The sequence below is a fragment of the Hypanus sabinus genome, chromosome 26 (genome assembly GCF_030144855.1).
Source record: "Hypanus sabinus isolate sHypSab1 chromosome 26, sHypSab1.hap1, whole genome shotgun sequence".
In the NCBI taxonomy this organism is placed as follows: Eukaryota; Metazoa; Chordata; class Chondrichthyes; order Myliobatiformes; family Dasyatidae; genus Hypanus; species Hypanus sabinus.
The window spans coordinates 35,814,087-35,840,331 of record NC_082731.1 but is presented as its reverse complement, the minus strand read 5'-3'; the positions used below and the strand labels follow the sequence as shown (position 1 = coordinate 35,840,331).

General features: G+C 46.5%; 1 protein-coding gene across 1 annotated transcript in view; it reads left to right on the top strand.

Moving 5' to 3' along the window:
• LOC132381432 (sodium/calcium exchanger 3-like) overlaps positions 1-26,245 on the top strand; it is a 587,903-nt gene that overhangs the window by 98,523 nt on the left and 463,135 nt on the right. Inside the window, exon 3 of the mRNA XM_059950836.1 lies at positions 429-2,261. Within this exon, the coding sequence (XP_059806819.1) occupies positions 487-2,261 (1,775 nt within the window). The 5' untranslated portion in view covers positions 429-486. The remainder of the gene's footprint in view (positions 1-428; positions 2,262-26,245) is intronic.

Below are 26,245 nucleotides of genomic sequence, written 5' to 3'. Positions count from 1 at the left end.
GGGCTGGGAAATGACTCAGCTGCTTTAAAATATCTCCAAAAATAAAGAGACTGTATCACAATTTGTTTCTGTCAGTTAGTAAACCACTGGGGGTAAATATGAAGTTCCTTCCGGGGCATAGAACCATTCTGGTGTACTTTGTTTGGTTTGAAGTGAGGATTTGAATTTTCTCTGTAAAACTGTTTAAGCTCATTATTACTACACAAATGATGTGACATCAAACAATCCTGCATTTAAACATTGGAATTAATGTTATGTAAGAAACTTCATTGCAAAGTAACAGATCCTTCAAATTAATTTCTGGAATGATTACAGTTAGATCAGGTCTTTGTCTGATTTAAGTAAATTGCAAGTATTCCAACTACTAGTGCCTCACGAAGTGCAACAGTATTAATATATGTATATTTTTTTAATCTTTGCCGTTCCAGATATCCAAAGATTGGGAGACCTTGAAATCTGTGTTCCCTCCGACAGAAAACTGTGCCAATGGCCAGGTTGGAGTGGAGGCCCTTCCTGTCCCCTGTCATGGGCACTGGAGTCCAGATCACTTTATTCATGATGATCCTCTGGGAGGCAGAAGCGTCCAGCACTCCAGATCCTGATGCTCCTTCCAACCTCTCATGTTTTGGGTCCTTCCAATGTGCCCGTGGTATCATACTCCCAGTATGGTACCCACAAAATCCATCCCTAGGAGACAAAGTCGCCAGGGCCATTGTCTACTTTGTTGCGATGATGTACATGTTCCTTGGCGTCTCCATCATAGCCGACCGCTTCATGGCTTCCATTGAGGTCATCACTTCACAGGAGAAAGAGATTACCATCACCAAACCCAATGGGGAGACCAGCATAGCCACAGTTCGAATCTGGAATGAGACTGTGTCCAACTTGACATTGATGGCTTTGGGCTCCTCAGCCCCAGAGATCCTAATGTCGGTCATCGAAGTGTGCGGGCACGGCTTTTTGGCTGGAGAACTGGGACCTGGCACCATTGTTGGCAGCGCAGCATTCAATATGTTTGTCATCATAGCTGTATGTGTCAACTGTATCCCTGATGGAGAAGTTCGGAGAGTCAAACACCTGCGGGTCTTCTTCGTCACTGCTTCCTGGAGCATCTTTGCCTACATCTGGTTGTACCTGATCCTAGCGGTTTTATCCCCAGGCGTGGTCCAGGTTTGGGAGGCGTTACTGACTCTCCTCTTCTTCCCAGTTTGCGTGGTCTTCGCCTGGATCGCTGACAAGAGGCTGCTCTTCTATAAGTACGTCTACAAAAGGTACCGTGCAGACAAACGCAGGGGAATTATTATCGAGACCGAAGGGGAGCTTCCCAAAGGGATCGAGATGGACGGCAAAATGATTCTGGAACACGGAGACGGTGTTCTCCCTGACGGAACCGTGATCACTCTGGAAGCCAAGGACCTAGATGAAAGTCGAAAGGAAGCCATTCGGATCCTTAAAGACCTCAAGCAGAAGTACCCGGATCGAGAGCTGGAACAACTGGTCGAGATGGCCAACTACTACGCCTTGCTCCATCAACAGAAGAGCAGAGCCTTCTACCGCATTCAAGCTACCAGGATGATGACTGGCGCGGGCAACATCTTGAAGAAGCACGCAGCAGATCACGCCAAGAAGACGACCAACCTCAACGAGGGGAAGTCGGAGCCCGACGAAGACCTGTGCAGCAAGATCTGCTTCGAACCGGCCAACTACCAGTGCCTGGAAAACTGTGGGCTCGTCACTCTCACCGTGGTGTGTAGAGGTGGGGAGCAGAACAGTACCTTTTATGTAGACTACCGGACGGAAGATGGCTCAGCCAACGCTGGCTCGGACTATGAATACAGCGAAGGCACCTTGATCTTCAAGCCAGGGGAAACTACAAAGGAAATCACAGTGGGCATCATTGACGACGACATATTTGAGGAGGATGAGCATTTCTTTGTCCGCCTGGGGAATCTCAGAAGCGGTGACGCCGAGGGCATGTTTGACTCCGATTCGAACAGCTTTCCCAAGGGTCGCCTCGTCTCACCCTTGACCGCCACGGTGACGATCCTGGACGATGACCACGCGGGCATCTTCACCTTTGAAGACAAGGTCTACCACGTCAGCGAGAGCGTTGGCATGATGGAGGTGAAGGTCCTGAGGACATCTGGAGCCCGAGGGACGGTCATCATACCGTACCGTACGGTGGAAGGCACGGCCCGGGGAGGTGGAGTGGACTATGAGGATGCCTACGGGGAACTGCAATTCTTGAATGACGAGACGGTGTAAGTACAAAATGCTTAGCGCTCATTGTTTTATAAACCACTACAAAAAGGAAGTGGAGCAATGTTCCAAAGTATGAGTAATTGGATGAATCGTTCACTGTTGGAATGGACACTGTTAATAATGCTGGTATTCCATGTGTGTGAAGCCTCGTATATTTCTATACTTCTGCCTTTTGAGTTGCATGTCCACAGCCTCTTCAGATACCTGGCAGAGTGAATACTTGAGACGCGCGTGATGTTTTCCGAAGGGATTGTCTGTTGGTGGGTTGGTGGAGGCCGATCAAGGATCCACATATCCCGGGGCGGTGTGGCCAAGCGGTGGCTGCGGTTGGCGCTTGGCTCTTTCTGTTGTTGAGTGTCTCCTCTCACAGCCGTCGCTTGCTTTCTGTTCTCGTGTAACGCAGCTCCCTCTCGATGCCAACAGCATGCTGAAAATGGGTTAGATCTTCAGAGTTCATTTAGCATTCCCCACCCTCTCACTGCCTGTGTTAATAAAGGCAATTTTAATTAGTCTGACCATCAGAGGATGGGGTTGCTTTGATGTCCCGTCGCTCTTTGCATTCCAGTAACAGTGTAAGGTCTCTATCCCGCTGAAGGAAAAACATTAAAATAATCCTTCCCATTTTAAATCAACTGGGGTCACAGAGGCTACACCTCCATACTTTCCATTCACTCTTTTGCAGAGGGAAAGCCATTGACTACTGTACACAAAGAGGTGGCAGAACATTTTGGTGTCTCCTTGGAAGAGTTGGAACTATGAATAGTAACTGAAGTTTTTTTGTTGGATATTAGAGAATGTGGCAGGCGATCTTGCAGGGGGAATGAAATTTAGATGTGGAGTACATCAAGCTGACTGTGCTTACACCTGTGGTGACTCTTAAAGATATTGGTGGAGGGGAAGTAAGTTTCCAATGCATTTGGTGTCGGTAAATCCTACCTTGTGCTTTTTCTGGGGGACGCTCAAACAACTGAAAATCTTTGTGGAGGAACTAAATGCAGTAGTTCTCATATTGGCTCCTCGCGTCATTGTCGGTCGACATCTGTCAAAAGGGAAGGTTTTTGGTTAAGGTCGAAAGATGGATTATTTCCCGAATGTTTCCAAATATCCTTCCAAATACCCGGACCTGACTTGCACTGCCTTACTTTCCCTTTTCTATTTTCTAATTATGATTTATAACTTAAATTGTACTTCAGGGAGCGCCAAGCGCAGAATCAAATATCGCTGTGATGATTGTACGCTCTAGTATCAATTGTTTGGTGGCAACAAAGTAAAGTAAATTCTGTTTCTGAGGAGGTATTTGCTGTTCTTACGTGAAGAGGAGGATGCGAAGACTTTGAAGTAAATTCACGGGATTAAAGGTGAGCTGCTGTCATTGTGGTACAATTACGTTTCTGTGGTACACTCTGGCAATGTAGACTGAATGAGTGCATCTTGCCATCATTGCTTGTGGATCTTGTATTGGTATATTCATCCTCCACACCTACTTGTGGCAGAGATTGACTTGTATAATTGGTAATGGGCCATATGAAACTCTGCAGATTCCAGAATGTTCTGCTTTCCATTTACAAACCTGAACACTGAAGAGTTTATATAGGGAATGGTGTAGAACCTTGCTGGCTTCTATTAATAAAGGTATTCTTAGCTATCATCTCTGTATAGAAAATAAGCTGTTATTTTTGCGGTTATGTCTTGGAACTTTATGGTGGCATTCAAAAGGCAAGCAGTTCTGAGAAACGGTAGTATCCAGACAGGAGAAAATCTGCTGGAAGTCCAAGGTAACACACACAAAATGCTGGAGGAACTCAGCAGGTCAGGCAGGACCTATACAAAAGAGTAAACAGTTGACATTTCGGCCGACCACCTTTTACTACTTCCTTCCCTCTCCCCACCTTCTTATTCTGACATCTCCCCTTCCCTTCCAGTCCTGATGAAGGGTCTCAGCCCGTAATGTCAACTGTTTATTCCTTTCCATAAATACTGACTGGTGTGATGAGTTCCTCCAGCATTTTGTGTGTTTGCTCTGTGAAATGGTACTCCAGCTCTCCTTAAGGTTGTTATAGCTGGTGGGGGGGAGGGTAATGGGGACAAGCTCCCTCTACCTATTAAATGCTCCCAACGGCGTGTACCTCAATACCCTTTGACAACCAAGTCCAGCTCCGGGCCTTCACGTTTAGCTTGGCTACTAAGCCCAGCAGAACAATTTCTACCGACAGGAGAAGGGGCAAAGATGGGTTACTGGCGCCTTAAAACCTGTCGCTTTGGGCTGATGGGGCTCGTCAGCCGTGGTTGGCAGCTCATCTAGGAGAAGGAAAACTCTGATCTCAAACTGCGTTGCCTCGTGGTTATACCACCACATGGGGGGTAGGCTTCAGGAGTAAACCCCGAGGGAAAAATCTGGCGCTGGATTCCCTCAGGAGGTCCTAAGTCAACTTCAACGCTGACTGGCAACTCCTGTGACGCCGCTGGTGCCAAACTGTATCGGTCTCTGCCGTTCCTTTGGGTTCGTCAGCTGTGTGGGGAGGGGGATCTTGCTACGTGGACAATAGCTTGCTCTTCATATTGTACTGTCCTGGCTTGCGTATCTGGACAGTTAGAGTGCAACATCCATGGCCGACCTTGGCTGACGGAGGCCCCACTCCAACTCTCTCCTGATTCCATGCAGGTGCTGCTGGTTTTAAGAAAAGGCCAGTTGTTACGTGCCATGAAATTTTAGCAATTTAAAAAAAAAACACTAAAGTACTTGGTATTCAAAAATAAATGTTACCGTTCTATAAATTTCGTGCACTACTTGGTTAGTGAACAGATAATACTGTTCATGGAGCTATTACCTCTCTTATGAGTTGGTGTGTGGGGGGGGGGGTGGGGGTGAAGTACCTTGAAGTTTCAGAAGCTCCTTCCCATTTTCTGCATCTTTTGCTGTCGGTGTCTACCCCAGGGGTTCGCAACCTGGGGCGCCCAGACCCCTCGGTTAATGGCAGGGGTCCATGGCATCAATAAGAGGTTGGGAGCTGCCCACTGTGTCTCATGCCATGGTCCCTCTCTGAGTGCACAGGAATATGTGTTTCCCCGGGTTGAAATGTCTAATACCAGAGGCCATACACTGAAAGTTGGGGGGGGGATGGTGGTAGGTTCAAAGGGGTAAGTTTTTTATTTAGGGAGTGGTGGCTGCTTGGGATGGTGGTAGGGGTAAATACAGTAGAGGCTTTTAAGAGATGTTTGGATAGGCACATGGATGTAAGGAAGATGGAGGGACATGCCAAGGTGTAGGTAGGTCAGAGGGTTTAGTGTTTGGGTGCTTTCGATTTGTTTTTTAGTTGGTTCAGCATGACATTGTGGGCCGAATGGCCTGTTCCTGTGCAGTACTGTTCCGTGTTCTATAAGCCCTGGTCGACAGAATGACTCTTGCAACGGTGGTATTCGATAAGACTAAGGAAAGCAATGTTTATCTCAGCAAATTCCAAGAAAAATGAGACCTAATGTGTAGATTGGAGATACAAAACTGCCGGGGCCGTGATCTGGAGCAGAAAGCTAGAGGAACACGGTGGGTGCCTGTGCAGGTTAGGGGGTAGTTGCTTTCGCAGGTCAGGGCTCTGCATCAGCCCTGATCTCGTCTTCTACCTTTTTCACATTAAACACTTCATTCGGAGAGTTTACTGGGATGCCCTTGTAGACTTTCCGCACACTGAATTGTATGCATGGTTGCACGTTTCTTGAAATGTTCAAACCTGCCTTGAATGTATTGGTGTTGGTTTATTAATGTCACATGTCAAGACAAGTTTATTGTTATTTAACTATATACATGTATATAATGTATATAACCATATTGCGTATATAGAATTAAGACGTTTCTCCGAACCAGGGTGTAAAGCACAGTAGTATACATTACATACATAGCTCACAATAACTTAAGTAGGCAAGTATAAAATCTACAGATGAATTTTGCATAAATAACAAACTAAAGTGCATTAATATTAAATATTGCCAAGTACAGAAGAGATTAACCAGTGGTGCTTCGAATATGATGTGGCAGGGAGTCCAGAAGCCTAATGGCCTGGGGGAAGAAACTGTTTCCCATCCTGACCGTTCTTGTCTTTATGCATCGGCGTCTCCTGCCTGATGGTAGAAAGTCAGAGAGGATGCTGGATGGATGGGTGGGATCCTTGATAATATTAAGGGCCCTGTGTACGCAGTGCTCCTGAGAAATGCCCCCGATAGATGGTAGGGCGACCCCTATGATCCTCTGAGCTGTTCTCACAGTCACTTGTGGACCAATGCTTGACTGCTTCCATGCCTGATGGAGATGCAGATAGTCAGGATGCTCTCAGCAGTGCTCCTGTAAAATTTGGTTAAGATGGGGATCAAGATACAGTGAAAAGCTTGTCTTGTGCGCTATTCGTACAGATCAAATAATTACACAGTCCATTGAGCTAGAATAAGGTAAAACTATAATAGTCCAGAATAAAGTGTAAACGTCTATCGAAACAGAGCAATTGCAAGTAAATGATAAGTGTAAGACCACAATGAGGTAGGTTGTGAGGACAGGACCTGTTACCTGGGTTTCAGCACCTAAGTTACAGGGAAAGGTTGAACAAGGTAGGTCTTTATTCTTTGGAGCATAGAAGGTTGAGGGGGGACTTGATAGAGGTATTTAAAATTATGAGGGGGATAGATAGAGTTGACGTGAATAGGCTTTTTCCATTGAGAGTAGGGGAGATTCAAACAAGAGGACATGAGTTGAGAGTTAAGGGGCAAAAGTTTAAGGGTAACACGAGGGGGAATTTCTTTACTCAGAGAGTGGTAGCTGTGTGGAACTAGCTTCCAGTAGAAGTGGTAGGGGCAGGTTCGATATTGTCTTTTAAAGTAAAATTGGATAGGTATATGGATAGGAAAGGAATGGAGGGTTATGGGCTGAGTGCAGGCCAGTGGGACTAGGTGAGAGTAAGCATTCAGCACGGACTAGAAGGGCCGAGATGGCCTGTTTCCATGCTGTAATTGTTATGTGGTTGTATGGTTATATAGGTTATATGGTTGTCCAGGAGTTTGGTTGAAGACTTTTAAAAATGGGATAGAGCTGGGGTTCACAACCTTTTTTATGACATGGACTATTTCCATTAACCGTGTAGTCCGTGGACTTCTGGAACCCCTGGAAGTGGTCCTTGAGCCTGGTGATACGTACTTTGTGCCTGATGGGAGAGTGCTGAGTATGCTGGCTGCATTACTGAGGCAGCAAGAAGTACAGGTAGAATGGTCTTGCAGTAGAATTGAGACCCACTCGCATTCTTTTGTCTTGCCATAACAAGTCACTGCAGACGAGATCAACGTGGAATTTGTTGATTTTTCTGGATTGTAAGCTCTTTCCACTCTCTCCATTGCAACATCTCTGCCCTTTATTGGGCACGGCACACTTCTGGGGATAGCATTCCGCAACCAACTGCGATCAGTTTCCAATAAGCAATTGTATCAATACCCACTTATGCCATTAGGCACTCATGTTAATGATCTGTGGATCAACAGCACCATTTTTCTCAGCACAGTTTCATTCTGACGGCCATTGTTGATGTTAGGTATGTCCGGGGCTTCATACATCACTTACTGTTATGTCCTTCCTGATATGGTTTGTTATTTTATTCTCATGACTAGATCTGACTGCTGATTGTAAGCTCACAGCTGTTTAATTATAATATTAATTATAAGTAATAATTACTTATTATTGCATTATTAAGCAATTAGTCTTCAAGATGATTTCAAGTTATTTGTACATTTCATTTAGTGGCTGGTAGTTAGAAGCACTTTGTTAGAAGTCGAAGGAATATCAATCAATATTTGAATCTATCTTTTGTGAGAACACTGAGAAGTACTGTCTTTTTAGCAGGATGCAGCAGGATCCTCTTTTGAGTCAGTATGGGTGGAAGTCAGGAACAGGAAGGGAGAAGTTACTCTACTGGGGGTATTCTATAGGCCCCCTGGTAGCAGCAGAGAAACCGAGGAGCAGATTGGGAGGCAGATTTTGGTAAGGTGCAAAAATAACAGGGTTGTTATCATGGGTGACTTTAACTTCCCTAATCTTGATTGGCACTTGATTAGTTCCAGGGATTTAGGTGGGGCAGAGTTTGTTAAGTGTGTCCAGGATGGATTCCTGTCACAGTATGTTGACAGGCCGACTAGGGGGAATGCCATACCAGATCTAGTATTAGGTAATGAACTGGGTCAGGTCACAGATCTGTCTGTGGGTGAGCATCTGGGGGACAGTGATCACCACTCTCTGACCTTTAGCATTATCATGGAAAAGGATAGAATCAGAGAGGACAGGAAAATTTTTAGTTGGGGAACGGCAAATTATAAGGCGAGAATTTGCGGGTGTGAATTGGGATGATGTTTTTGCAGGGAAATGTACTATGGACATGTGGTCGATGTTTAAGGATCTCTTGCAGGATGTTAGGGATAAATTTGTCCCAGTGAGGAAGATAAAGAATGGTAGGGTGAAGGAACCATGGGTGACAAGTGAAGTGGAAAATCTAGTCAGGTGGAAGAAGGCAGCATACATGAGGTTTAGGAAGCAAGGATCAGATGGGTCTATTGAGGAATATAGGGTAGCAAGAAAGGAGCTTAAGAAGGGGCTGAGAAGAGCAAGAAGGGGGCATGAGAAGGCCTTGGCGAGTAGGGTAAAGGAAAACCCCAAGGCATTCTTCAATTATGTGAAGAACAAAAGGATGACAGGAGTGAAGGTAGGACCGATTAGAGATAAAAGTGGGAAGATGTGCCTGGAGGCTGTGGAAGTGAGCGAGGTCCTCAATGAATACTTCTCTTCGGTATTCACCAATGAGAGGGAACTTGATGACGGTGACGACAATATGAGTAAGGTTGATGTTCTGGAGCAGGTTGATATTAAGGGAGAAGAGGTGTTGGAGTTGTTAAAATACATTAGGATGAATAAGTCCCCGGGGCCTGATGGAATATTCCCCAGGCTGCTCCACAAGGCGAGGGAAGAGATTACTGAACTTCTGGCTAGGATCTTTATATCCTTGTCCACGGGAATGGTACTGGAGGATTGGAAGGAGGTGAATGTTGTCCCCTTGTTCAAAAAAGGTAGTAGGGATAGTCCAGGTAATTATAGACCAGTGAGCCTTACGTCTGTGGTGGGAAAGCTGTTGGAAAAGATTCTTAGAGATAGGATCTAAAGGCATTTAGAAAATCATGGTCTGATCAGGGACAGTCAGCATGGCTTTGTGAAGGGCAGGTCATGCCTAACAAGCCTGATAGAGTTCTTTGAGGAGGTGACCAGGCATATAGATGAGGGTAGTGTAGTGGATGTGATCTACATGGATTTTAGTAAGGCATTTGACAAGGTTCCACATGGTAAGCTTATTCAGAAAGTCAGAAGGCATGGGATCCAGGGAAGTTTGGCCAGGTGGATTCAGAATTGCCTTGCCTGCAGAAGGTAAAGGGTCGTGGTGGAGTGAGTACATTCAGATTGGAGGGTTGTGATTAGTGGTGTCCCACAAGGATCTGTTCTGGGACCTCTACTTTTTGTGAGTTTTATTAACGACCTGGATGTAGGGGTAGAAGGGTGGGTTGGCAAGTTTGCAGATGACACAAAGGTTGGTGGTGTTGTAGATAGTGTAGAGGATTGTTGAAGATTGCAGAGAGACATTGATAGGATGCAGAAGTGGGCTGAGAAGTGGCAGATGGAGTTCAACCCGGAGAAGTGTGAGGTGGTACATTTTGGAAGGACAAACTCCAAGGCAGAGTACAAAGTAAATGGCAGGATATTTGGTAGTGTGGAGAAGCAGAGGGATCTGGGGGTACATGTCCACAGATCCCTGAAAGTTGCCTCACAGGTAGATAGGGTAGTTAAGAAAGTTTAGGGGGTGTTAGCTTTCATAAGTCGAGGGATAGAGTTTAAGAGATGCGATGTAATGATGCAGCTCTATAAAACTCTAGTTAGGCCACACTTGGGAGTACTGTGTCCAGTTCTGGTTGCCTCAGTATAGGAAGGATGTAGAAGCATTGGAAAGGGTACAGAGGAGATTTACCAGGATGCTGCCTGGTTTAGAGAGTATGGATTATGATCAGAGATTAAGGGAGCTAGGGCTTTACTCTTTGGAGAGAAGGAGGATGAGAGGAGACATGATAGAGATGTACAGGACTTTAAGAGGAATAGACAGAGTGGACAACCATTGCCTCTTCCCCAGGGCATCACTGCTCAATACAAGAGTACATGGCTTTAAGGTAAGGGGAGGGAAATTCAAGGGGGATATTAGAGGAAGGTTTTTCACTCAGAGAGTGGTTGGTGCGTGGAATGCACTGCCTGAGCCAGTGGTGGAGGCAGATACATTAGTGAAGTTTAAGAGACTCCTAGACAGGTATATAGAGGAATTTAAGGTGGGGGGTTATATGTGAGGCAGGGTTTGAGAGTCAGCACAATATTGTGGGCCGAAAGGCCTGCAAATGTGCTGTACTATTCTATGTTCTATGTTTACATCTGCTCCTTGTGTACTTTAATGCATTCTGAAATAATAAAATCATCATCAAACTCTGCCAGGACTGAGGTTTACCCGGGTCTACCTTAAGAAAACTGGGACTTTCTTGAGCAAGGGTAGAGTACTTACGATTAACATTGATATATCTTTCTGCATCCTAATATAAAGTATTGTTTGCTGAGGTTTAGAAGAATGATTTCAAGTTCAAATTTGTCGTTCAACCATACGCATGATTGAATACCAGGCAGCACTGCATTTGGCTATACAGCAAAGCGTAACAGTGTTCCTCTGGGGTCAAGGTGCACAACACAGAACCGACAGTCACCCACAGCATACAGCGCATGTAGGACATATAACTACGGTAGCAGAAAAAGATAGAGTTGCAAAATAAAATTTAAAATAATAATAGTATAGACCAAGTCCCTAAGTGTCATGACCTGGAGATTGATGGTGCATGGATGTTGTCCTGAAGCCATGTTACTACAAGAAGAACACAATCCTGTTGAGCGAATACTGGAGAGCAGCACAGATGGGAGGGGCCAGCCCCTAAGTCCAGTGTGGAAACCAATGGTTCACAGCCGGCTCCAGCGTCTCCTTCCTCGGCGCCTGCAACAGGCAACTCTGAGGTAGGAACAAGGCCCTGCTCTGCGCTACAACTGCTGTCCCGCTAATAAACCATTGAATTGGCCTACATTACCAATGTCCAGCAGGGTCTAGCGATCACAACAAAAGCATCCGGGCCAGTCATTTATTTGACTGTGCATTGCCCTTGACACCTTCGCTGGCTGGCTGAAGGAGGCTGGAACACAGTTGAGCTCCACTGTCATCCAGAAACTCCCCCTTGGGGTAGTCCTGCAGTACTTGATATTCCTGATAACCAGCAGTGTCTTGTGATCATGAAAAAGATGTAAGTATTAAGAATTCTCACTTTGGTGGATCCAGAGATGCCATTGTGACTGAATGCACTGCCATCTAATGGGCTGGGGGGGGGGGCACTTACTGAAACTTATCGAAAATCGAAAGGCCTGGATACAGTAGATGTGGAAAGGATGTTTTAGATAGCACTGGACAACACATTTTTTCAAAAGTGTTGTTTCCTCAGAATTTTTATTTGTTGATGATAGACTGCTTGAAGATGTACACAAATATAATTTCAGACTACTTGTATCATGTAAGAATTTGGAGAAACAACAAATTAACTTTTATTGAATATAATGTGTTTAATAGCATAATGGTGTTGATGCTTTGCAGTAGTTCAGCTAAGTTAAAAATATTTTGTTAATGATTTTCATTTGTACTCAGTGTCTGAGACTTCTCGCTTAAGTGTCCAACGATAATTCACCAGCATTGATGGATTCCAGTTGCCCTGGTATCTTTTCTCCATGACTGCAATGTGTTGGTGAAACCTTTCACCACGCTCGTCACTGACAGTGCCGAGATTTGCAGGGAAGAAGTCTAAATGGGAATGCAGAAAATGAACCTTTAGTGACATGTTGCATTTCATGGTTTTGTATGCTTGAAGCATGTTTTCCACCAGCTGCATGTAGTTTGGTGCTCTGTAGATGCTGAAAAAAATTTCAACAACTTCCTTGAGTGCCTTCCATGTGATTTTCTCCGGTCCCACTAGAAATTCTTCAAACTGCCTGTCATTGATGACCTGTTTGATTTGTGGACCAACAAAAGTGCTTTCCTTAATCTTGGCATCAGTTATTCTGGGAAGCACCCGTATCAAATATCAAAATCCTTCATAGAAATTGTTGTGCCTGGTGATAGCAAATTCCATCCTAACAGTCCTGAACCCAATAACTATTACTAAAACCTGTCCTTCCATGCAGCAGCCGCGCCACCCAAGCATACCCGGACAAGATAGGAAACTTTCCAGCTTACTTTGTAGGCAACATTTTAGTTGACTTGAAATATGAGTTAAAATAATTAACATAAGTGATTTCAAAAATGGGAGATTTCATGGTGATTTTCATGATCAGCAGCCCAAAATTTGTAAGATACACCTAAAGATATTCAGGAAGCAAAATCTTAGTTGTCCAGTGTAGAGGGAGAGTCTAGAACAGAGGGCACAGCCTCAGAGTGGAGCAGAGATCTTCAGTCGTAGGGTGGTGAACTTGTGGAATTCATTGCTTTGGATGGCAATGGAGACCAAGCACTTGGGCATGCTTAAAGCAGAGGCTGATAGGTTCTTGAGTAGTAAGGGCATTAAGGGTTACAGCGAGAAGGTAGGGGAATAGGGTTCAGAAGGAAAATAAGTCAGACAAGATCAAATAGTGGAGCACACTCAGTTGGCTGAATGGCCTCATTACGGTCCTATGTCACAACAGTGAAAAAGTCCCTTTAAATAGAAGGCATGCACCCTAAATGGTCAATTGCATTATAACAAACATTTATTCATAAATTCAGAGATTGTTGAGGCTATTTCTCTTGTCTCATCACTGGATATCTTGTCTCTGAGCCTGCTGGTTGGAGGTTCAAATCCAACTCCAGAAGTTAAAGCATAAATCCAGGTTGTTTAAGCGAAGTTTGGATCGGTACATGGATGGTAGGGGCATGGAGGGCTATGGTCCCAGTGTAGGTCGATGGGTGTAGGCAGTTTAAATGGTTCGGCACGGAATAGATGGGCCAAAGGGCCTGTTTCACCATTATACTTTTCTATGACTCTATGAGACACCTCACTCATTCTTCTAAACTCCAGTGAGTTTAGACTCCAGGCCCAAAGCCGTCAACTGACCCTCATGATCCTTTCACTCCCAGGATCATACTTATAAATCTGCTCAGGACCCTTTCCAGTGCCTGCGTGTTCTTTCTTAGATATGGGGCCCAACCTCTGCCATCTTTAGTGTGATTCTTCTCCTTGAAGTACCTGCAAATCTTTCCACAATTGCATGAATATTCACATGCACTCATTAGAGTGCTTTGGCAACCTAATGGTAACACATGGGCTGGCTTCAAATGATACCCCAAAGGGTTAACTTGCAGGTTGAGTTGGTGGTGAGGAAGACAAGAGGTCTGGAATACGAGAGCAGGGATGTGTTGCTGAGGTTTAATGAGGCATTGGTGAGGCCTCACCTTGAGTATTGTGACCAGTATTGGGTTCCTTATCCAAGAAAAGAAGCGCTGGCATTGGAGAGGGTTCAAAGGAGGTTTGCAAGAATGATTCTGGGAATGAAAGGGTTATCATATGGCGCTGGGTCTGTTCTCACTGGAATTTAGAAGGATGAGGGGGAATTTCATTGAAACCTTTCAAGAATTGAAAGGCCTAGACCGAGTAGATATGGGAAGGATGTTTCCCATGGAGGGGGAGTCTAGGACAAGAGGGCACAGCCTCAGGATAGAGGGGCGTCCATTGTAAACAGAGATGCGGAGAAATTTTTTTAGCCCCAGAGGATGGTGAATTTATGGAATTTGTTGCTACAGGCAGCTGTGGACGCCAGGTCATTAGGTATATTTAAGACAGAGCATGATAGGACATGGTATCAAGGGTTATGGGGAGAAGGCTGGGGAATGGGGCTGCAGAGGGTGAAAAAAATGGATCAGCCATGATGGAATGGCAGAGCAGACTCGGTGGGCCAAATGGCCTAATTCTGCTCCTATGCCTTATGGTCTTATGGTACAGATTCTATTCAGGAGGGACAATGGCTCCTTGTTAGAGAACTTTAGGCGATCTCCTAATATGGAAAAGAAGGAGAGGGAGCTTGGAGGAAATTCTCTGGAGCACGATGGGCCGAAGAGCCTGTCTCTGTGAATGTAAGACCCAGATACCACCGATAGATCTAAGTCAGCACGGAGCGAGGGGCCAGAGTTAGAAAAACAACGAGGTTGCTTGCTGTTAGACGTACTTCGATGAGATGGCAGCTCCTTCTGCCTCACCATTTGGTCACCTTCCCTTGCCCCGACAAGGCCCGGAACTCTTGTTGTTGGACTTTGCTGTTCGTTGCGCCACTAATGTTAATGGCTCACAAAGCAAACACCGTCCCGCGGATAGACACAGCGGTTCCATCTGGGCTTCAAATGTTCTTCGGTCACCAGCAAATCTGCTCGGCCTTTCCTGTTCTCCTACTACTAATTTTCTCGGCAAGATTTAACCTCTGTGTTCTAGCACGGGATGGTAAGTCAAGTAGTTTCTGCGGCCGTTGGTGCTGTGCAAGGCATAAATGTGGCCGCCGTAATGAGTTGGTGACTGGAAACTCTCAGGAATGGAGCATCCTGTGCAAGTTGTGCTGGAACATATGCTTTCATTGGTTGGAACATAAGCTGAGGATCCCAGATAGCTGCTTCCTTCGTCTGTCTTCCTGCACTGCTTCAGATTACGTAGTGCTGGGCAATTCTTGGAGATTCAGAACGATGGGATTTCCCATGTTTGAAATTGCAATTCTGTACAGTTCAATGCATAAAATTACTACAGTCCTGTGCAACTATATATATATAGTTCAGGTGCCTAAAATTTTGCAGAGTACCATAGTTATTTTAGGTATTGCACTGTACTGCTGCCACAAAAAAACATATTTTATGAGAAATTTATGATAAACCTGATTCTGATCACCATCATTATGGTCTTATCCATGATCGTTTTTGTTCTTGGCAAATTTTTCCACGGAAGCGGTTTGCCTTTGCTTTCTTCTGGGCAGTGTCTTTACAAGACGGGTGACCCCAGCCGTTATCAATACTCTCCAGAGATTGTCTGCCCGGCGTCTGTGGTCACATTAACAGGACTTGTGATCTGCACCGGCTGCTCGTAGAACATCCACCACCTGCTCCCATGACCCTGATCGGGGGCTGAGCAGGTGCTACGCTTTGCCCAAGGGTGACCTGCAGGCTAGCGGAGGGAAGGAGCACCTTACACCTCCATTGGTAGAGACGTATCTCCACCCCATCACCCATTGATTCTGATGTGCGTCTCCCTTGTGGACTGGGAGAGGGGAATCGTGGTTGGGAGAGGGGGAAGAGAGAGGGCTGCGCCAGAGAGACATTGTGTAATGATCAATAAACCAATTGTTTGGAATCAAATGACCTCTTGCCTGGTGTCAGATCAGCCATGATCTTATTGAATGGCGGAGCAGGCTCGATGGGCCAGATGGCCGACTCCTGCTCCTATTTCTTATGTTCTTGTGTCTCAGGGCTGGGTGTGTCTGCACCAGTACTAACCCCTGGTACTTCGCCACTGGCACAACTTCCCTGCCACCTGTCCTACGCCCTTCCCACAGTGCTCCACATTTACCATTCGCGACATTCTTTGGAGCTGCCAGATTTGCAACTCTGTTGACAAATACCGTACTGTGCAAAAGTCTTAGGCACCTTGGCTTTATATAGAGTGTATATGCACAGTACTGAACTTGAAAGTAAATAGAGATGCGTATTTGTGTCACCTATGTCTGTGCAGATGCCCACCTACACTTCCAACCATTATGCAGTCAATTAATGCAGGGTGCCTCACAGGACCATTAAAGTAAGTTTGACACTGTGTCTTTAATTAAGAGAAGGAACGCCAAGCTTGGTTAACAAGATGGCCTCATAGGACACAGAGGGCGGAGCTTAATGGCATTCATTGTGGGCCGATTGACTGATGGGGAATGGTGGCATAGTAGTTAGCACAACGGTTTACAGTACAGGCTACCTCTGCTGCCCGCAAGGGGTTTGTCTGTCCTCCCTGTGACCATGTGGGTTTCCTCTGGGTGCTCTGGTTTCTTCCTATAGTCCAAAGACGTACCAGCTAGTAGGTTAATTGGTCATCATAAAATCGCCCCGTGATTAGGCTAGGATTAAATTGTAGGGGATTGCTGGTTGGCCTGGCTCAAAGGAGGGCCTAATCCGTGCTGTATCTCAATATATAAATTAAAAAATACTTAATGAGAAAGAGAAATGGCTGACATTTTTATTGCAGCTTCAAGCTGTGGATGAGCATCTGTAATATAATTTGCCGGCTGGTGGCGTAGTGGCATCAGCGCTGGACTTAAGGGCGAGAGGTCCTGAGTTCGAATCCGGCCGGCTCCCTCGCACGCTCTCCATCTGTGCCTGGGTTGAGTGTCGAGCTCGACCTCGTTAAAAAAAAAACCTGGAGAGGGTTGGGCTCTGCCAGGTTTCAGATGCCCAGGACGTACGATGAGCAATCACCAAAAAAGATCGGTGCAGAAGGCTTGTAATGACGGCGCCCCGACGACTCCACCGGGTCTGATGCTCATTTACTTGGTTATCGGTGTCCCTTTTAAGAGGTGAGGATGCAAGGCCTGATGTTGGACAGTGCAGCCCATGGATGCGCAGCTCACTGCCCTGACGGGACTATCTCCCCTCCTGAACAGGCCACTCCTTGGCTACGACTGGCAGTGGCGTGGAATCCCTGGCGGCTGCAGGGGGCCTTGCTCCTGCTCCTGATTGGTGCAGGGATTCTGATGTCACTGTCATGCGATTGACGCAGCGGGTAGTCCCGCTGCCTGACGGCTCCCGTGACCAGGGTTTGATGCTGGCCACGTGGAGCTTGTATGTCCCATCTGTGACTGTGTGGGTTTCCCCCGGGTGCTGAGGTTTCCAGCCACATCCCAAAGGCATGCAGTTTGGAAGGTTAATTGACCACACTGCAAATTGTCCGAAGTGTGTCATTATGTGGTAAAATGCGACAGGTTCCCAAACTTTTTTATGTTTTGGACCAATACCATTAGGTCCATGGAACCCCTCTAAAGAAACTTCTTAATTTGCTTGTAAACATGAGAAAGTCTGCAGATGCTGGAAATCCAAAATGGTGCATGCAAAATGCTCGAGGAACTCAGCAGGTTAGGCAGCATCTACAGAAATGAATAAATAGTTGAGGTTTGGGGCCAAGACCCTTCTTCAGGTCTGAGAAGGACCAAAATAAGAAGGTGGGTGAGGGGAAGGAGGACGAGCTGGGAGGTGAAAGGTGAAGCCAGGTGGGTGGGAAGGGTCAAGGGTCGGAGCAGAATGAATCTGATAGGAGAGCAGTGTGGACGATAGGAGAAAAGGAAGGAGGAGAGGATCCAGGGGTAAGTGATAGGCAAGTGGTAAAAGGTCAGAGTGGGGAAGGGCGGTGGTGGAGGAATATGTTTACCAGAAGGAGAAATGCATGTTCATGCCATTAGTTTGGAGGCTGCCCAGACAGAATATAAGGTGTTGCTGCTTCTCTACCCTGATGGTGGCCTCATCTTGGCACAAGAGGAGACCGCGGACCGGCGTGTCAGAACGGGAACGGGAATGGGAATGAAGATGTTTGGCCCCGGGAAGTTCTGCCTGTGGTGGATGGAGTGGAGGAGCACGACAAGGCGGTCTCCCAATTCACGACAGGTCTCACCCGCGTAGAAGAAGCCCTATCAGGAGCAGCGGACACAATGACCGATCCCAGCAGGTTGGCAGAACGCATTCGAAGACGTTCAGATTTCCACCGGGGCATGTTTATTTGCAAGCCCTTGCTCTTTTAAGCAACTTCTGCTTTTTTTTTAAGTCAATTTTCAGTTGCTTCTTGGCTCCTGCTGACTGTCCGATGGAATTTGGAAAAATACTTAGATCCAAGCCAAACTGGCTGTAGTTCAGGAGGACTGGTTATGCGGAGGCTACAAGCTCTCTTTCTGCGTGAGATGCTAATTCGTTCTCTCTTCGTTTGTAATCGTAACAGATTTTATAAAGCTTCCCCCACCCTCCCCATGAGGGTTCCCTCGAGGTTGCAGCCATACCTTCACTGTAGCACAGGCTCACACCACTGCTTGGCTTGCAGTGGACAGATGGGGTAGTGGATGGATGTGAGATGATAACGGGAGTGCTGGCATCTACGCTAATCCCTTATTCCAACCCACGCGATCTGTCAACACATCCTCCTCCGCTTGCTAACCTAATTGGCTGTCTATTGCAAAGTTCTTCTGGTTTTGTAAAAAAAAAATTCTTGTGACTTTGCCCTCTGCCTTTCAGCCAATCTTGGTCTCTGCACTCCTGCATTCCCTGGAGTTTGACTGGTCCACCACTGGTGATTGTCATAGAATCATGCAGCAAGGAAACAGGCCTTTTAGGCCATCTCGCAAATTGTTTTGTTGAGATACAGTGCCGACAGAATAGGACCTTTCAGCCCTTCGAGCTATGCTGCCCCCGATTTAATCCTGACCTAATCATGGGACAATTTACCAATTAACTTACCAACCGGTCTGTCTTTGCAGACATCCCACCCTGCAAAAGCTCATTTCAGGGAAGCAGCACCCCTGTCCCCCACAACCCCATATCCCTGTCCCCCACCCCCCCACCGGTCGACCTCCAAGAGTGTATATAATACTTCGTTTAATGATTTTTGTCTAATCTGTAAACCAAGTTGGGTATATGCATAGAAACATAGAAAATAGGTGCAGGAATAGGCCATTCAGCCCTTCAAGCCTGCACCGCCATTCAGTATGAGCATGGCTGATCATCCAACTCAGAACCCTGTACCTGCTTTCTCTCCATACCCCTGATCCCTTTAGTCACAAGGGGCATATCTAACTTCCTCTTAAATATATCCAATGAACCGGCCTCAACTGTTTCCTGTGGCAGAGAATTCCACAGATTCACCACTCTCTGTGTGAAGAAGTTTTTCCTCATCTCGGGCCTAAAAGGCTTCCCCTTTACCCCTCGTTCTGGACTTCCCCAACATTGGAAACAATCTTCCTGCATCTAGCCTGTCCAATCCCTTTAGAATTTTATACGTTTCAATAAGATCCCCCCTCAATCTTCTAAATTCCAGTGAGTATAAGCCTAGTCGATCCAGTCTTTCTTCATATGAAAGTCCTGCCATCCCAGGAGTCAATCTGGTGAACCTTCTCTAGAAAATGTGACATTGAAATATGTACTTATATTATCATGGAGTCTATTCTACTTTTATTCTGTTACAGCTTTAAGCAAGTCTACAGGGAGTTTGGGCTCATCACATAGGACATCAATAGAGTAGCTGCTTAGCAGCTAGCCAGCTAGTTTAAATAACATTAGCTATACTAATGAACGAGTGACACCTGTTAAACTCACCTCAACATGTCTTTAACATTTTAACACACCATGGGCAATAGAAAAGTCACTGTTGCAAACGGTGCAGCGCGCAACACTGTCATTATTTTTAGGTCGACTGTAAAGCCCGCCCACAGAGAAAACTGATAGGTCTACTTAGCACGAAGAGAGACCAATCAGGATGCTCCCTCTCACCCTCCCTCTTCCTCTCAAAAAAATTGATTTCCAGGATATTATATATATAATTTGCGGGTGTCAAGAGCCGCAATCAATATGCGGGAGACTCCTGGAACTTCCGGAAGAGGTGGGATGCCTGTCTTTGGATAGTGGGAGGAAATCAGAGCACCCAGAGGAAACCCACACAGTCACGGCGAAAACCTACAAACTCCTTGCAGGCAGCGGTGGGAATCGAACCCGGGTCGCCCGAACCGTAGAGCGTTGCGCTAACCACTACGCTGCCTTGCCTCCCCCCCAAGAAACTTCCATCTGTCTGTGTTTGACCCATACCCCTCTAAATCGGTGTGGACCCCTCCGTTAATGGTAAGGCTCCACAGCATAAAAAAGGTTGGGAACCCCTGCTCTAAATCTCTCCTGAAACCATTTACCTGAATAAATGTATTTTAAATACTGCACTTGTCATTGTCTTCTCCCACTTCTTTCAGCAGCTGATTCCATATACTCACTGCCCTCGGTGGGAAAAACATTCCCCTCAAGCCTCTTTCCTCTCCCATTTTAATCCTAGTTTAAAACTCCCGTAACTTGGGGAGCAAGACTGTGATCATTCACATTGTCCAAGCCCCTGACGACTGATACACACAGTGGCCACTTTATTAGGCCTGTATACACTTGCCTACCTCAAAGATTCAAAAGTACGTTTATTATCAAAGGATGTATTCAGAATACAACTTTGAGCTTCGTGCTCCTATGGGCAGCCATGAAACAAAAAAAACCGCAGAACTCCTTCAAGAAAGCATCAAACACTCAACGCTCAAAGTAGTGAATCTTACATCCCATACGTAAGGAGTAAAAATCTTTATTTATGTCTCCATCTGCATGTGCAATGTGCAATTTATAGTCATTTGTAATAAGTAGTATGTACAGTAAAATATGCAACAGAGCAGTTAATATAGCTTAGAAATACACTAACGTAGAAATAGTTAGGTCTTTATTCTTTGGAGCGTAGAAGGTTGAGGGGGGACTTGATAGAGGTATTTAAAATTATGAGAGGGATTGATAGAGTTGACGTGGATAGGCTTTTTCCATTGAGAGTAGGGGAGATTCAAACAAGAGGACATGAGTTGAGAATTAAGGGGCAAAAGTTTAGGGGTAACACGAGGGGGAACTTCTTTACTCAGAGAGTGGTAGCTGTGTGGAACTAGCTTTCAGTAGAAGTGGTAGAGACAGGTGCGATATTGTCACTTAAAAAAATTGTTTCGGTATATAGACAGGAAAGGAATGGAGGGTTATGGGCTGAGTGCAGGTCGGTGGGACTAGACGAGAGTAAGTGTTTGGCATGGACTAGTAAGTGCTTGACAATTTCCGTGCTGTAATTGTTATATGGTTAATGCAAATACAGTGGGTTCTGGAATAAAGGGAAGGACCCACCTACTTTTCCGCTTACCCAGCCTTACCTATCACCCGCCCACTCTCCCCACTTGCATATTCTGGCTTCTGCCTCCTTCCTTTCCAGTCCGGCTGAAGGGCCTCAGCCGAAAATGCCCTCTGTTTGTTCATTTTCATCGGTTCTGGCTGACCCACTGAATTCCTCCAGCATTCTGTGCATGCTACTGTGGATTTCCAGCATCCCTGGAATCCCTTGTGTTTTCCTCTTTTGTGAAGACGTGTTGAGTTCTGAAAGGTGTCTCTTCGCATTCTCGCAATTGACCTGGAGTCGGATGCCTTCGCTGGCAGCGGTCAAGGTCACATTTGCTTTTGGATCGTGTTGGGCTCGCTCCGGTTCCAACCATGCAGCCCAGCAAACCACTCAAAAGGTGTGTGACGCCTAGTGACTAATCTGTTCTGCTTGAGCTGATAATTTCAGCTCTTTCCACATGGAAAGGCAGCAGCCGTATGCAAGCGCTCCAGTGTGCCAGAGAGGCAGGGTTTTGGAAGGTACGATGCTGGGGGTGGTGTTGCTGGGTGTGCGTTGTCAGCCTCAGCTCAGTCTTGGCATTCGTGCCCCTGCGTCATTATCGATGTGCCTCCGGAGCCAGCAGTCCCAAGTCAAGCCTGACATTTTGGTGCATTGCTGAGGGAGTGCTGAATTAGACCATATGACATAGGAGCAGAATTAGGCCATTTGGCCCATTGAGTCTGCTCTACCATTCAATCATGGCTAGTACTTTATCCCCCCTCAGCCCCACTCCCCAGTCTTCTCCCCATAACCTTTGATGCTGCGTCCAATCAAGAACCTTTCAAGCTCTATTTTAGATAGAGCTCTCTCACAGCTGCCTGAGGTGAAAAAAATTCCACAAATTTTCCACCCTCTGGCTAAAGAGTTTTCTCAGCATCTGTGTTATAAATGGGTGCCCCTCTATCCTGAGGCCTGGACTCCCCCACCATGGGAAACAACCTTCCCACATCTACCCTGTCTAGGTCTCTCAACGATCAGGGTTTCAGTGAGATCCCCCCTTCATCCTTTTAAGTTCCAGCTGGGGATAGATTCAGATCAGTTTGTTGTTTGTATGCACCGGGTTGGAATGAAATTTGCTCGCATTAAGTTTGCAAAGTAAACGTGGTTCCAAACATAGTTGCCATGCAAGCTGATAGGGTTGTTAAGAAGGCGTATGGTGTGTTGGCCCTTGTTAGACAGTGGATTGAGTTCAAGAGCTGCGAGGAAATGTTGCAGCTCTATGAAGCCCTGGTTAGATCACACTAAGAATATTGTGTTCAGTTGTAATCGCCTCGTTATAGGAAGGAGGTGGAAGCTTTAAAGAGGGTGCAGAGGAGAGTTACCAGGATGCTGCCTGGTTTAGGGAGCATGTCTTATGAGGATAGGTTGAGCAAGGTAAAGTTGAGCGATGGGCCAAATGGCCTAATACTGCTCCTTTAACTTAGGTCTTACTCAGGGCATGAAGGGGTGGAGGGATAAGGTAGGAGATTGGGGCTGAGAGGGAAACTGATGAAATGATGGAGCAGACTTGATGGGCCAAATGGTCTAATTCTGCTGCTATAAACTTATGGTTATAGTCTTTTCTCTCTGCAGTTGAGGAGGATTAGAGGCATAGATTGAGTGGATAGCCAAAGGCACCTTCCCAGGGTGGAAATGGCTGGTACGAGGGGGCATAATTTTAAGAGTGTTTGGTGGAAAGTATGAGGGGGGGGGTCGATGTCAGAGGTTCGTTCTTTACATGGAGGGTATTGTGTTCCGTTCTAGTTGGGTCACTATAGGAAGTAGGTAGAAGCTCTGCCGGGATGGTACACAGGTATTTACACTAGGGGCATTTAATAAACCCTCAGTTGTGCGCATGGACGATAGGAAAATGGGAGAAAAGAAGGGTTATGTAGAAGAGAAGGGTTAGATTGATTTTAAAGTAAGTTAAGGGGTTAGCATAACATAGTGGGCTGAAGGGCCAGCACTGTGCTGTAACGTTCTATGGTGTTCATAACTGTAATAACAAATACGGGAGAGAAACTGCAGAACAGTGTGTGGGTAGTCTGTAGTGGCGCAAAAGGAATAACCGCTTGGTTTGACCCATACCCGTCTTAGCTCGGGTACAGTGGAGAGCAGAGCACTGTGACAAAGAGATCCTGAAAAAGTCAAAGGAACAGCGGATGCCGGGAGTCTTAAAATCAAAATGGAAAATGCTGGAAATACTCATCATGTCAGTCTGTGTCGGTGGGAGGAGAAGCGGGGTTGACATCTTCAGTCCTTGCAGCGGACGCTGGGTCTCCGGACTGGCATGCTAACCCTACTACTCACAGTTGTGAGGAGACCTCCCTGTCTCAGGCCATACTTAGTGAAGAGCTGGCGGCTAAGAATCCCCTCCGATTATCTGTCATTATCGCTTCACTGGGTGCACATCTCTTGCTTCCTGCAGTACAACAGAGACTGCGTGGGGCACGTCGTCTGATGTCACAGGTGGCACTGCCCGCCAGGGGTCAGGAGGGACCATGGTGGGGCCTTGCCCTGAGCTCCACCGAGCGGCTCATCGGCCTTGCTTTGCTGTCTTTTCAAGGACCCATGGAACCACAGGGTGATGTAAAGCCCGAGCTGAACGTCTTCTATTTTCATTTAAAAAATTTATTTATTGAGATACAGCAGAAGGGAATAAGCCCTCCCATCCCTTTGAGCTGTGGGGCCCAGCAATCCCCCGATTTAATCCCAACCTGATCATGGTGATGATTTACAAAGACCAATCAACCCACCAACCGGTGGGTCCTTGGACTGTGGGAGAAAACTAGAGCAGTTGGAGGAGACCCACGTGGTCAGGGGCAAAACGGACAAACTCCTTACAGGCAGTGTCGGGAATTGAACCCAGGTTGGTGGGACTGTAAACCGTTGTGCTAACCGCTATGCTACCCCGCTGCCCCACTCATCCACATTTCCTCTGACACCCCTCCCCCAAAACTCCTATCCCCCTCACCTACACATCCAGGGCAATGAACAGCAGCGGGTTAGTTACCGACAGGTTCGTCGACGAGCATAGAACAGAGAGCAGTACAGGCCCTTCAGCCCACAATGTCGTACTCTGCATCATCATCTGGTGTGCAAGGGTGGGGGGGGGGGGGGCTACTGCACAGGATCAAAGTCAGCTTCAGAGAGTCAGCTCCATCATGGGCACTAGCCTCTGTCGTATCCAGGACATCTTCGCGGCGCGGAGCGTTGGAAAAGCGGCGTCCATCATCAAGGACCCCCATCACCCAGGACATCCCCTCTTCTCATCGTTACCATCAGGGAGGAGGTACAGAAGCCTGAAGACAGCGATTCAGGGACAGCTTCTTCCCCTCTGCCATCAGGGAGGAGGTACAGGAGCCTGAAGACACACACTCAGCGATTCAGGAACAGCTTCTTCCCCTCTACCATCCGATTTCTAAATGGACAATGAACCCATGAACACCACCTCACTACTTTTTTAAAAACTTGTGTTTTTGCACTACTTATGTTAATTTAACATACACATATACAGTAAGCTTACTGTAATTCAGTTTTTCTTCTCTATGTTTATTTATCATGAAGAAAATCTGGAGCTCAAACCTGACCAGAGGGCTCAACAAGAGGATCTTCACACCAGTCATAGGGTCCATTCTCACGTATGGATGTGAGACGTGGACACTCACCAGGACCATGCGAAAATCACTAGATGGTTGCTGTACACGAATGCTCCGGACGCCTCTTGATGTGAGTTGGCAACAGCGCGTGACGAACGTCGAGCTCTATGACGACCCGCCAATGCTCTCTACTAAAATCGGGGCGAGATGACCGCAACTAGCGGGGCACTGTCTACGCCACCCCGAGCTAGCTGCCAGCCTAGTCATCACATGGGAGCCCAAGCGTGGGGGGATGAACCCTGGGCGCCCTCCCAAGACTGTGGTCAACACGCTCCTAGAAGATAGCGGTGTGGCTAATGTAGATGAACTGAACACACTGATGAGGGAGAGGGAGGAGTGGAGAGTCTGTCATCATGCCCGACGCCAGCCCCCCAGGCCTGAGTCAACACAGTAGTTACTTATCATATCTGGCAATGCACTGCTGCCGTAAAGACAACAAATTTCATGACAAATGCTGGTGATGTTAAACTTGATTCTGATTCTTATTCTTTCAAACTATTCCATGGTCAACCTAACCCTTCCTTCCTGCACAGCCCATGCCGCTCTGTTTTTCCATCCTCATGTGCCTGTCTAAAAGCCTCTTAAATATCCCTAATGTATCAGTCTCTGCCACCACCTCCGGCTTTTGCTTTCCAGGCACTTATCACTCTCTGTAATAAAACCTAGCTCTGCGGTCTCCCCGAAACTTTCTCCATTAAAATTACTGAAGTACTGTGCAAAAGTCTTAAGACACAGATATGTAGTATTAATTTTATGCATTGCACTGTACTGCTGACGCATGAAAAATACGTGGGATAACTACAGTGGATTCCAGTCACCTGGGACACATTGGGATCAGTAACATTTTGGCCCTGTTAAGAAGCTGCCCCAATCAGCTAAAGTTAGGGCACCTAAGACTTTTGCACAGCACTGTAGTCATTACTGTAGTCTGCTGCCACAAAGAATCAAATTTCCTGACGTATCTGATTCTGATCTGGGTCTCTATTGTGGACTGAGAGTGGGAAGGGGGCAGGGAGAGGGGGATCATGGTTGGGAAAAGGGGAAGAGAGCGGAAAGCACCAGGGAGACATTCTGTAATGATCAATAAACCAATTGTTTGGAATCAAATGACCTTGCCTGGTGTCTCAGGGCCGGGTGTGTCTGCACCTGCCCCATTCCCCGCCCCTGGCACTCCTTCTCTGCCACCCTATCCCACACCACTCCCCCGGCGCTCCACCCTCGCCATTCTCAACGTCCTTTGCTCCCGCTGGATTTACAAA